This window comes from Desmodus rotundus, chromosome 6, assembly GCF_022682495.2.
Source record: "Desmodus rotundus isolate HL8 chromosome 6, HLdesRot8A.1, whole genome shotgun sequence".
Lineage (NCBI taxonomy): Eukaryota > Metazoa > Chordata > Mammalia > Chiroptera > Phyllostomidae > Desmodus > Desmodus rotundus.
The window spans coordinates 88387992-88401872 of record NC_071392.1 but is presented as its reverse complement, the minus strand read 5'-3'; the positions used below and the strand labels follow the sequence as shown (position 1 = coordinate 88401872).

At 41.1% G+C, this 13881-nt stretch overlaps 1 protein-coding gene across 1 annotated transcript in view; it reads right to left on the bottom strand.

The window, feature by feature from the left end:
- CNTNAP2 (contactin associated protein 2) overlaps positions 1 to 13881 on the bottom strand; it is a 1617197-nt gene that overhangs the window by 616549 nt on the left and 986767 nt on the right. The window contains exon 11 of the mRNA XM_053926665.1: positions 4109 to 4215. Coding sequence (XP_053782640.1) covers positions 4109 to 4215 — 107 coding nt within the window. The remainder of the gene's footprint in view (positions 1 to 4108; positions 4216 to 13881) is intronic.

The window sequence follows — 13881 nt, the reverse complement described above, 5'->3', positions numbered from 1 at the left end:
AGGACCTGCTCCTTTTCAGTGGCTTCTGAATTCAGAAATCACATGATTTTGAAACGGAAAGAGATCTGGGCAGGTCGTTGAGTTACTCTGACTGCCACTCGAAAGAGGCTTGTTTACATAACTGGGCGAGGTAAGAATCTCTCCTTTAATAACAAGATACCTGGGAAAATTTTTTTCTTGGAATGAAGACCTGGCATTTAAAAATTCTCCTAAAGTTCTGCCCTCAACACTGCTTGTATCGATCAGATACCCTCCTGCCCTTGTGAAAACAAGGGAGTTTGGATGTCATGGGGGACGTTCTGGAGACATGTAAGGCAGTTCCACGTAAGGGATTAATATGATATGGAAGGACGAAGAAGGTCAAAGACAGACCCCAGCGGCATGAGAAAAAATATCCGCCAAGCCTTGAGAGAAGGGAGAGTTTTTTAAATTTAACCTGTGCAAATCAGAGTCGTCATTATGAAGTGCAAGGAACCTGTGTGAAAACAATGAGATGGTAGCAGGTCCTCAAGGGCCTTTAAAGTGCTGGGAAGCAAGCTGGAGACCCAGTGCAGTGACCGGCTACGCACGGGAAGGTTTGCTCACCAGAAAGACGCGTTCTTTCACTTCTGGCACAGTGAGGCCGGATGAGCCAGTAAAACAAAACGTAAACTATCCCGCGTGACCATACTCCGAAGGTGATTTGATGTTCCGATAGGCCACTAGTCAGTTCTTAGAAATTCACTGCGAATGGAATGTCTGCCTAAGAAAAACTTAAAAGCATTAAACTGCAACAACTTAATGTATTTACCTTGTGTTGCAAACTAGCTTCTTTAGTTTCTGGACGAGGGCAGCCGGTTTTTCCTTTCCTGGTATCTAACCGTCCCCAGGGACCTTTGGCTGTTCCCGGGGGATTTCCTCACCAGAAGGATGGCATCCTGACAAGTTTGTAAATACTGGTCCCCTGAGCCCTGCGTAGCCTGTATTTGAAAATAAACTCTCCCTGCATAAACAAACAAAGAAACAAATGGATAGAGGTCTAGGACTCACACAGATCACGTTCAATTCCTTCCACCTCTTCTGGGAACAAACAAAACTATGGGCAGCAATTGCTCACTTCAAGCTCAAGTCTGCCACGGAAATGACAGTGAACAGTGACTGGCAGCATACAATCAGATGACAAATAGTGTGATATGGACAATTATCGGTATAGAAGTTCAGAGCGAAGGGATGATTATTCTGAAAGGAACGAAATGGCAAAAATTTATTGAGACTGACGTATGCTAAGGTCACCACCGAGTCTTCATAAATTATCTCATTTAATCTCTCCGTGGGTTTATGAGGATGCTGTTACTATACCTGTCTCACCAGGAGATAGCCAGAGCTCAAAGAGTTTAAGCACTCAAGGTTATGAGTACAGTAAGGAAGTGGCATAGCCAAGTTCAAACTCAGGCAGTGTGACCTCTCCAGAAGGAGCTTCTAGGTTCCACCCTGGATGACAACCTCTAGCCTGGATGATCACGGGGCACCAAGAAACAGCTGTCTCATTCGACCGAGCCTGGGCCAGTGTGGAAAATGTGCTGAAATAGTGGCCTTGTTATAATGTTTGAAGCTCTGCTACATATTTAGTTATACTCAACTTTAGACTTGACATAGCCATTCTTTACCTTGTCAACTTCTTTTCACAAGAGATGCTTAGTCCTGTGCAGAAAATGGGGTAAGCTATTTAATTCTACTAACAAAGTTCGAAACCCCAGAAGGCAGCACGAGCGACTAGAAGTAAGGCTCATTGGCTCTTAGAACTGTAAGAGACATCAGCCCCACGTAGTCCACAGAGGGAGGAAGGAAGGGCCAAAAGAAGTTGGTGACTTGCAGGAAAAGCACCAACCAGCATGATTATCTCACAGCGAGCACAGAGCGGTGTCTTTCCTATGAACGCAGTCACTGACCAAGAAAAAAATGCAAAATTGTTCATTCTACATCAGACTAAAGGGTGTAGATTATATATTTTTACATTGTTGTGAGCTGGGTCAGACACTCCCAACTTTTAACTAATCCCCGGAAGTGGCTAAGAGATACAACAAATCATTCAGTTTCTCAGGAAGCACTTACCCTTCGATAAGCTACATTTTTTTTCCCACAACAGAATAGTGTCCAATTGACCCTTTCCTGAATTGCCCGCTATGGTCTTCTGAGCTCTACTGAGGCACACACTGGATGCTCACGATTTTGGCCTCCCTCAGAGAAGACCACAAGGATTCAGGGTCTCGTTGTTAGAATGGAAGATTCTACTGTTATAAGTACAAAAAGGGAACAAGGAGTGAATGGGAATAAACAGCATGGAGGAGATAATCTTCCTCTTTTGCATTTAGAGCTTGAACTAGAGACAAACCTAAACACATTCAGTATGTTCCTAATACTTGGAGCGATTACTATTTAAAAATAAAAACCACACAACCACTCAACCAGTAGCATACTTAAAATTTTTTAGAATGTTGAATATTTAAAAAAAATTTTTTTTGCTGTGGAGTTCAGCAGCTATAAAAATAGTTATTTGCTTTTTAATTCAATATCAAAGTGGTCACTGAGATAAGAAACCCTTATAACAACCCACGGATTTCTTGATGCTTGTCCTTAGTTAGAATTCCCATATTCAGAAACAAAATCCCTTGTAGTTAGAGGTAGTATTTATAGGACAATACTATGTAAATTATGCTGTGAAGTAAAAGTACTTAGTTTTATACAAGTTACCTAATTCAAACTTACCATATAATGAGTATTATATACTGAAAGTTAACATTTGATGTGATTGGAAAGGCAATTTTAGTTATAACTCCTTTATTCTAATTAATTTCGATGTCAGTGTTGTTCTTTATTCATTAAAATACCTTCTCACATTCATATATATATACTTTATAGTTGATGAATTACTGTCTATCAATTTTTATCCTTTTGTATATCTTTCTATTATTGTTAATTTTTTATTCTTTTTTGTCTCATGTCTTAAAATATCTTCCAAAAAACAGAAATAAGTGCAATAAAATAAATCACAAATATTTCTTCATAGTCAAGGTCTCCCAATATTTCTGACCACAATTTCTGACTGAACATGACTACAAATAAGGATAGAAAAGGCTCAGAGAAGTACGTTGCATTTTTACTACTCCCAGAACTCTATTCTGATGGTATTTGCTTGTCTTCGTTTCTTAAAAGTGAAGAGAAGGCGGTCTGCATAATTAGAGGGTTTAGATGTTAGATTTCCAGGTTTTCAGAATATTGAGAAAAGACAGAAGGAGACTCAGCCTCTTTCTCTCCCCTTGCTTCCTCCTCACACACACACGCAACACAGATGAACTTGTTCCCAACTGCATGTTTTAGGGCAGATCTGTTTTCAAAAGTGCTTTGTAAACAGCGTTGCGTTTTTGGAAAGTTAACGTTACAATTATAGACTTAATATTCCTTTAAAAATGTTCTTTGAATTACAAAACATTAAGTCCATTGACCTTTTCAGGGTAAAGCTACCATTAGAACAAGGCCCTTCTGTGTTTTACTAGTCATCCTTGCCTGTTACTTTTTATTTTTAATATTAAAAAAATTGGTCATCTGGTGTGGTTATTTTAGATATATGACTTCAATGGACTGCATTTCCTTTCTAGCTCACATTTTTCTGACAAAAAAAAAATGCGGCCCAATAGTTGTGATGGAGAATGAGACTATTTCCCAGAAACCCGATGTTCAGATGCCACTCTGCCTCTCTGATGGACTGATAAATGGGGACCCGGTGAGAGACATAGTACTCGCCTCATTTCCCAATCCACCCAGACAGGCACAGTTGAGACACATTGAGTCAACCCCAAGACCAGCATTCCAATTTCCACTACATGTTTACTGGATGCTCGAAAGGATCCTCCTCCTTTTTTTTTTTTTTTTTTTTTTGAGTCATTGGGCATGAAAGAATAGATTTTGACATCCAGGATGCTGTCCTGGAGAAACCACCACAAATCTATGTTCTTTGGAATCGAGTGATTTAGTACATGGAGAAGGCGGGTTGCTGAGTTTTAAAGCACAGCCGAAGACCTGGGAAATCACATGCAATTACAAGTTCAAAGTGAGATGAATTGGCACTCACAGTTGTGGCAGGTGGCCCCACTGTATCCCGTCTCATCACAAGTGCACTTGAAGCTGTCCCATGTTTGGGAGCACTTCCCACCATGCTCACAGTGATTGGGCACACATCTGTCAGAGAAAGAGACAAACACAAATAAACCAACAAAACACGAGATTTATGAGTGGCCAGACTCCAAGCTGTCTGAGCAATATATCACTTCAATGCCAGGTTGCCTTACCAAGACAATTAATCCTTGTTAGTCTGAGCAGATTAATAGGATTCGTGATGGAAGGTGCCAGGCGCACAAAAGATGATGAATCACAGGCCTGGTGTTTCCCACTTTTGAGTAAACAGTAGAAATTAACAAAACAGTGGAGAGATTCATTTGCATCTCACAGTGAGATTCATTTCATTTTCCTTTTGCACCAAAACAAAAGACACTAGTGAAACTTCCTCCCGGTGAGAGATGAAAGATTAGCCATCTTGGTCCCTGTGCTGTTCTTTATCAAGGCCAATACCAAGTCAGAAAGGGGTAACACTGAGCTTTCCACAGCAATCTGAGTTTTTGAAATGATGCCGTGGCGACAGCAATGAGAATATACCAGCCTAATAAGAAAAGATTTCTAAGTCTTCCTTACCCTTTCCCCTATGCCGGCTGTCTAACAGAAGCCACTTACTTCCAAAGGCAACAATCATAACATAGGGGGAAAATGCAGATTTCGAGTTCCAATCTTGGTCTATTTACCAGCTGGGCTGTTGTGACTATGTAATTTAAACTTTCTGAATCACAGTTTTCTTGTTTGAGAAACGGAGAAATTACACCTATCTTATGAACAGTTTTAAGGTTGAGAGGTAACGTTTATAAGCTGGATAATTACCAGGCAGTAAATACAGGGCCGCTGACAAATGAATGGGAGCTCTGAATATGGGGACCACAGCTTGCAGGGCACAGTTTCAGTGCTTGCCTCTACCCTAGCAACAGCGAAGTTGACATTTTTTTTGGAGGAATACTCCTGTTTCAACAGCACAAATTCTTGCCTTCCTTCTGTTCTTATCTCCTAATACCTCCCCATCCATTCCTCTATCCAACTTCCCCACAAACTGATACTTTTTAAAAAACTATATTTTATTGATTATGCGATTACAGTTGCCCCAATTTTTTCCCCTTTGTCCCGCCCCACCCAGCGCCCCCGCTCCCTCAGGCAATCCCCACACCATTGTTCATGTCCATGGGTCACGATGCCTCACTTGGATGCCAGAACCTTCAGTTCCTCCCTGTACACCACTGGTGTCTTTGAAGCTGCTACCCTGGTGCTGGAGCCCAGAGGGTGTGAGTCTGAGCTGGTGAGTCCCTGTGTGGATTCTTTAAGAGGAACTGTTTGGGGTTCCAGAAGTTTCTAACACCAACTCCATCTCTGCTGGTTTTTGCAGCCAGAAGTTGTAGGGACTTATTTTACTGACACTGGAACCCTGGGCTGGGACTCCTCACTCCCTAGCTGTCCCTCCTGAATTTTTATCCACCACACATGGAGGTGGGACCAGCCTGTTCTATGTCTCTGCCCCTTGTACCAGTCTGCATGGATGTCTTGTTTAGCATAAAATTGTTCATAGTAGTCTCTTACAATCCTCTCTCTCTCTACCCTTCCCTCCCTCCTTCCTTCTTCACCTTTTATACCTAGTCCCCCAAAACACTCCCCTCTGACAGCTGTCAGTCTGTTCTCAGTGTCTATGAGGTCATTTCATTTTGTTTATTTTGTTCATTAGATTCCACAAAGAAGTGAGATCATATGGTATTTGTCTTTCTCTGACTTTTTCATTTAGCATAATACTCTCCAGGTCCATCCATGCTGTTGCAAAATAAGACTTACTTCTTTTTTTACAGCCGAGTATTATTCCACTGTGTAAATGTATCACAGCTTTTTTTATCCACTCATCTACTGATGGGCACATGGGCTGCTTCCTTCCAAATTTTGGCTACTGTAAATACCACTGAGATGAACATAAGGGTACATATTCTTCCAAATTATTGTGTAGGGTTTCTTTGTGTATATCCCCAGAAGTGGGAACCCTGGGTTATGAAGCAGTTTCATTTTTAATTTTTTGAGGAAACTCCATCTGCTTTCCAGAGTGGCTGCACCAGCCTGCGTCCCCACCAACAGTGCACGAGGGTTCCCTTATCTCCACATCCTCGCCAGCACTTGTTGTTTGTTGGTTTATTAATGATGGCCATTCTGACAGGTGTGAAGTGATATCTCACTGTGGTTTTAATTTGCATCTCGCTGATGATTAGTGACACTGGGCATCTTTTCATATGTCTATTGGCCACCTGTATGTCCTCTTTGGAGAAGTGTCTATTCAGGTCCTTTGTCCGTTTTTTAATTGGATTGCTTGGTTGTTGTTGTTGCTGTATTTTTGTGTTGAGTTGTGTAAGCTCTCTGTATTTTCGTGATAGCAGATTGTAAGGTCTCTTTTGCTTCTAATTTTATTTATTTAAGTCTTTTCTCTTTTTTCTTAGTCTAGCTAAAGATTTGTCAATTTGGTTTATCTTTTTCAAGAACCAGCTTTTAGTTTTGTTGATCCTGTCTATAGTTTTTCTGGTCTCTATTTCATTTATTTCTGCTCTGATTTTTATTATTTCCTTCCTTCTACCAAGTTTGGGCTCCATTTTTTTCCTTTTTCTTGTTCTCTGAGCTGTAAAGATAGGTTGTTCATTTAAGAGTTTTCTAATATCTTCATCTATGTGCTTATTGCTATAAACTTTCCTCTTAGAACTGCTTTTGCTGCATCCCACAAACTTTGAAATGTTGTATTTTCATATTCACTTGTTTCGAGGTAAATTTTTGTTTCCCTTTTGAGCTCTTCTTTGAACCTTGGTTATTTAAAAGTGTGTGGTTTAGTTTCCACATATTTGAAGATCTACTCACTTTCCTCTTACTGTTGGTTTGTAATTTTTGCTGCTGTTGGAAGGAATACTTTATACGTGTGTTTAGTTCGTTTTTCCATAGTTGTTCAAATCCCACGTTTCCTTGTTTATTTTGTACCTGGCTGTTCTGCCCACCGCTCATAGAGGGGTACTGAAGTTCCCTGCTATTATTGTATTGTTTTCTATTTCTCTATTAAAATATGCCAGTATTAATGTATTTCAGTGCTCATCTGTTTGGAGCATATATATTTATAATTGTATCTTTTTGATATGTTGACCTCTCCTTTATCATGTAACAGCCTTCTTTATCTCTTGTTACCGTTTTTGACTTGAGGTCTGTGTGTCTGATGTGAGTATGACTGGACCTACTTACTTTTGGTCACCGTGTACTTGGGCCCCTTCGCTCTTCCAGCCCTTCACTCCGAGCCCCTGTCTTTGGAACTGAAATGAGCCTCTTGCAGGCAGCCTGTAGGTGGATCTTGTTTTTTAATTCATGCAGCTCCTCTGTGCCTTTGATTGGTGAGTTCAGTCCATTTCCATTCAGGGTAATTATTGATGTATGAGGACTTACGACTGCCATTATCTCTTGTTTTCTGGTTGTTTTGTATCTCCGTCATTTGTTTTTCCTTGTGTTTCTGTCTGCCTTTTGAAGTTGGCAATTTTCTATGATGATGGGGTCAGTTTCCCCCCTTTTTATATATTTTGTGTCTTTATTCTAGATTTTTGTTTTGTGGTTACTGCAAGGTCTGTAAAAAATGTTTCACAGACAAAAATAGTCCTTTTTTTCTAGTGATAGCAACTTATTTGCACTCACATATTCAGGTTCCATCATTTTCCTCCTCATTTTTTATACTGTTGTTGGCACAAATGATCCTTTTTTGCTGCGAGTTCATTACCAAATTCTAGTCACTGTAATTTTTAATGCATTTTTAACCTTCATGCTACATTTGATGATTTAACACCCTATTTTAAAATAGTTACAATTTTCTAGTTCTGCCTTTTTATCACCTTACTCAAAGTTTTTTGTCCTTTTGTCTTTTTATTTCAAGTAGCAGAACTCCTTGTAACATTTCTTGTAATGCAGGTCTAGTGGCCCTGTGCTCATTCAGCTTGTGTGTGTCTGGAAAAACCTCCGCTTCTCCTTTACTTTCTGAAGGATAACTCTGCTGGGTAGAGTGTTCTTGGCTGGAAATGTTTATCTCTCAATACTTTGAATACGTCATTTCACTCTCTCCTCCCCTGTAGAGCTTCTGCTTAGACATTTGCTTATTGTCCAATGGGGATTCCTTTGCAGAGTACATTCTTTCTTTCCTTCAATGCCTTAAAGATTCTTCCTCTATCATTAACTTCTGACAGCTCCACTATAATGTGTCTTGGAGAAGATCTCTTGGCACTGAGATGGTGAAGTGATGGAACAGCTTTATGGGCTTGCATGCCTAGGCCTTCCCCCAGGTTGGGGAAGTTTGCAGCTGTTACTTTCTTAAATCACCCTTCTGCCCCACTCCCCTTCTTCTTGTGGTATCACCATTATTCCTGCTTATTTTGGCTCTCCTAATGGAGTCTAAAAGCTCTCATAGGTTTTCTTTAACTTTTAAAAATCTTAGCTCTCTTTCCTCTTCTTCGAAATCATTTCTAGAGCCCCATCTTCCCGATCACTTATTCCTTCCAGCTGATACACTGTTACGGACGCTCTCTAGTGCATTCATCACCTCATTCACTGAAGTCTTTCATTCCGGAAGTTCTGTTTAGTTCTCGTTTAGAATTTCAATCTCTTCAGTGCAGCACCTCTCCCATTCATTAATTTCATTCCTCGGTTCACTGAATTGCCTTTCTGAGTTTTCTTGTAGCTTACTGCATTTCTTCGTATCAGCTGTTTTGAATTCTTTATCAGTTAGATCCCAATCTTCCATGACTGAGTGTGGGGTTCCTGGAGACTTGTCATTTCACTTTTGTGACACCATATTGTCGTGATTTTTCATGCTGTTTGGTTAGATGCACCTCTGCTGGTGCATTTGAAGTGGCAAACAGCTTTCTTATTGAGGTAAAGCTGTGCCCACTTTGAGTTTAACAGTCCAGTATGCTGGCAATTAGAGGCCTGTCTTTTATTTTCCAGCAGGTGGAGCTACATCACAAGTTTTTGCTTCTCTCCCAGGGATCTACTTGGGAGCACCTACTTTCCACCCTTGAGCCCTTCTGCCAGATGGGTCTTCGGTGCCAACATCACAGCTGGCATCGCCTGGATCATGGGCACCACGGCCAGGGGGGCCACCCTTGCTCCCCTGCTCCTGCTGCCTCCATAAGGGCAAATCCACCGACCTTCAGATACACAGATGTATGGACCTCTCAGGAATCCCAGCATGCCATGCAAAGGATCCTTTGTCAGACTATGGATGTCCTGCAGTGTAACTTACAGGGGACAAAGGAATATTTTACACCCCCCCCCCCCGCCCCCGCTGATGTCACTCCTCTGACGCCACACACGTAAGAGGCACTCGGTGCTGGGTAGGGTGTTGTCAGGCTACAGATGTGGTCCCTGTCCAGAGGCCCTACAACCCAGGTCGGGGTAGAAGATTCACGCAATCCATGCAGATCCTCATGCTCATCAAAGACATATGAAATGCTACAGAAATCTGGACACCAGAGTAGTTAGGAGCAAAATGTTGAAAACTGTCCCAGCCACACAAGCCAAAAGGCAATGACAAAGAGGTAAAAATGCGGGGGTGGGTGATCCTGAGTTTTTGTTTGGGTCCATTCCCGCAGCTGCTACCTGCCCCCCCCCCCCCTCAGGGCCCCAAGGTGTGGGCCTCAGCTGAAGGTACTTGCCTCCAGAAGTCCTGATTGCCCAGCTCATGGGACAGACACTTCAAAATTACATAAAACTAAGTTTCCTTGATGCTTAGCTTTGGAATACGGGACATCTATGCCTTTGTGTAGTGTATTTACTTCCGGAATTGTTGTGGGTCACTATGAGCTCAGACTCACAGTGAAAGTAATTTACATCAGCTCATTGCATCAATTAATTTGTTGGAAGTAGTAAAGAAGAGTAGTGAGTTGCAAAGGAAACCCAGGTTGGAACCTAAATGCACTCTATGTACAAAGCAGAAAATCGATGTCTCAATAAAAAAGAGAGAGATTACTGTGTAATCACACATGAGAAGCATATACCTATCAAGCGGGATTAACTGAATACTTCTAAAATTCAGTACTGAAGAGTTCTTTAAAAGTGATCTGATGGTTAAATGAGATTTTAGTATTTTATTTTTAATGTTTTTCACCATTTCTATTTTTTAAACCAACATGAGCCATATGCTGTTTACTGGCATTTTAATTTTTAATGGTGAGAAATGTTTTATTTCCAAATCAGGTTGAACCATCAAATGTAGTTTCAAACCCTTTTGTGAGAATATTTAAAAAAATGTTAGGGCCAGTTACCAAGCCAAAAAAAATTCAAACTCACCTAGCTTCCCCCTTTCTGATTACTTATGTCTCCCACCGCACTCCCAGGGGCTCGTCTGCATGTGTCCTGTACAGCATTGCCACACTGTTCGTGATCATTTGCGTGAGTACACGTCTCTTCTAAATCGTGACACTTTGCAGTTAGTTTTTACCTGATGATTCTTAGCATGACAAGGTGCCTATCCCACTCCCAGTAAACCTCTATTGATGGGATGACTGAAGAAACCGATGAATTCAATGCTAGAAAGTTATGCCAAGCAGCTAAAGTAAGTTCGGAGGAAACACCTCTTGTATTCTAAGCAATGCAGGCTATTTTTATGGAGGATTTTAGTCTTAAATCCAGACTGATGTGTTAGTAAACTATTATTTCAGTCGGTCCCATGAAATGTATCTTTTGTTCCATGGTGTGTCCTAGCTTGAAAGTTCGCCTCTCATAAACGAGGAATCCAAATGCCTCTAAGGCTGCAACTTGAGAACTTCTCGATGGGGGTCAGAAACACACGGGGAAGTTGGCAGGTGCCAGCAGGCTGTGAGCAAAGGCCTGGGAGCAAGTGACACATCAAACGAACTCTCCGCCCACGTCATCCTGGCATCAGGGACTCTGCCACTGGGGATCGCCTGTACCGCTGTGCCGAAGTCGCCCCGAACGCTTTAGAATCAGAACGTGTTTTTAAAAAATAAAATGTATTTGCATCTCAATACATAAAACCACTAAAAGCTCTCTTTTGAAAGTTCAACTGCGTAACAATGACTTAATACAGACTCGCTCACTCGCGGACAGTGTGGTGGCTGTTGGGATGGATGTAAGAACTCTACCCAGGGTTCTCAGTGAGGGTTGCGGTTATCTTGTGAACTGCTGGAAATTCTTTAGAGTGCTTCACAAACTGCCACCCCAGTGGAAGTGACCTCCTGAATGGATGACGTCGCCTTCGTCTTGGCTCGCAATTTTATTTTTGCTGAAGACAAGCAATTCATTTAGAGAGCTTGATTTCTTAAATGCTGTTTTCATACTCTTGGCCCCCAAAGCTGTTCCACAATCACGGCGGAGTTTTCCCTGCGTTACCTGCAATACTGACCTCAACAATATTTGAGGACTTTCATTTGCACACTAATTAAACTTCAATTTCAGTTGCAGGCATACTCTCTACGTAGTGTATATCACTACCTTCTATGGCTTCTGGTCAAACTGAAATTATGTACAGGAGTAATCATAATTTCAGCAGCTAATTTAGTATTTCATTACTGTATAACTTAATTTTATAGTTACACAGCCAGAAAAGCTAATGGTATATTGATGGTGTTCCTTCAACAAGCATTTATTTATGGAAATATTTAAATGCGGAGATATTGACTATACCTCTCACATTATGCCATAGTTTTCCATTAAAAATAATCATGCATCTTTGGTCCACATCTATGTAACTACACATTTCTACACTAACCGTACCAATCATTAATTTTTGCCTTACAATATAAACATCGAAAAAATCATTTGTATTATAATAAGCTTGAGCTCAGTTTATCTTATTTTGTTAATTTACTTGGGGTTATAATTATACAGTGCATTCCCCATCCTTCTATGAATAAAACATCTTTTAAGAGATCACAGGTGCCCAGGCAGGGAGGAACCTGTGAGATTCTCAGCTCCTTCTCTGTCCCCAGGTCCACCTGTCTCTAATGTGCACAGATAACAGTAAGTTCTAACTAGGCACCTGTTCTGGTCAAGGCACTGTAGCACCACATCTGGAGGAACGAAGGATAAAGGAAGAGAAACCCTCCTGACATTGCATTTACTCATGAACATGTAATGAGAAGTCAGGTCTCTCTATATGCCTAATACCAACCATATTACCACAGAAATAAGAGCATATATCACAACTGCGCCAGCACCCTGAGGGTTTATGGACAAGTTCATCTTCGAAAGGACGTATAGATTCAGGGTAGCCCGGAGGGAAGGAAGAATGCCTTTGCACACGGAGGGGCCCGAAAGGCCTGCACCAGCGTGAGCAGGTGTAACATGTGGTTGCGAGGAATGAACCGCTGAGTTTGGCTGGAGCAGAAGGCTTGCAGTCAGGACCGAGGGCTGTAGCAGCAAGCGGTGGGAGCCTACCCAGCAGCCCTTCCCCCTACCTCCCTTTCCATCATCATCCCAAATTTGTTCAGGTATCCTCTCTCCTTCACGTGGTCACATGATTCTGAAAGGGAGCCGATCCCGGTCGCTAAGGGACTAAAAGTAAAGAACAAGACTTCTTAATGAGGCCGTTAACCTGTTATACACTGTTTCTCAAAATCTATGGTCGCCATCTTCCATCCCAATAGAATGAATGTCTTTACACAGAGCCTCCGAGGTAGAGATGACTTCTCCATCAGACCACACCTTCCGTGCTGGCTTACCACCCTTTGCCCGCTGTCTACAATTCTGCCTGCCACCGAGCAGCTGCTGCATAAATAATCACGGAAGGAATTCCGAACGAGGGAATATCCATCAGGTGGAGTAGTTGGAAACGGCTTTCAGAGCCATTCTGCGAGAACACCAGAGCATATAAACAGAGAATGTCTCGGGCTGCTGCTGTTTAGGTTTTAGACGGTCTGTTTCACTTCTCTCACATCTAACATCTGAACACAACACCATTATACAGTAAGTCCCGTTGTCTGACTCAGGGCTTTACATCATTTCCACCCGTACCAACAGACGGCTGTTTCATGTACAGATGAAGAAAGCACACATCGGACATAAGCCCCGTAATCTGAAAAACTAGTGAGGCCTTTATATGTTGATGTAAGTATTAGAATGGCAAGTCCAGACCTGAAGAAACCCACTAATCGAGCAAAGAGAGTATACTGACAAACTAATCAATATATAAAAAATACCAAAAGAACAATAAACAGTTAGCACAAGAGTGAAATCCCGTAAATTTATAGGTTTCTCTTGCTAAAGAAACTAATAGTATCAGTAACTTTTATATGAAACTGCAAATTGCATTTTTATTAGATTAGGAAGATTAAAAACTTTAAAGGAAGAGATTCTATTAATAAAATTACCATGAAAACAATTTTTTTTATAGTTTGTGCTTCCAAAGACTTGTTATTTTTTTACAAAAATTACTGATATAAGTTTAGCAAGTTAGAAAAATTTGCACAAAAATTACACGAATTACATTATGCTATTAAGTACAATGTCTTTTTTCACTGGTTTACCACTTTTTATCATCCTGAAAGTGAACTGAAAACATCTCCGTGGCCAGGCGTCACTGGGCTCTGAACCTTCCAATATTCACTAACGAAGAACATTTACAATGTCCTATTCCCAGTGTGATCAGGTTTAAAAAGTATCATACACATTTGTAGTCCAAAAAGTAGAGACACACAAATGGCTTCTAATGGCCCACACGGAATATTTTCTCTTAAAGAAAAG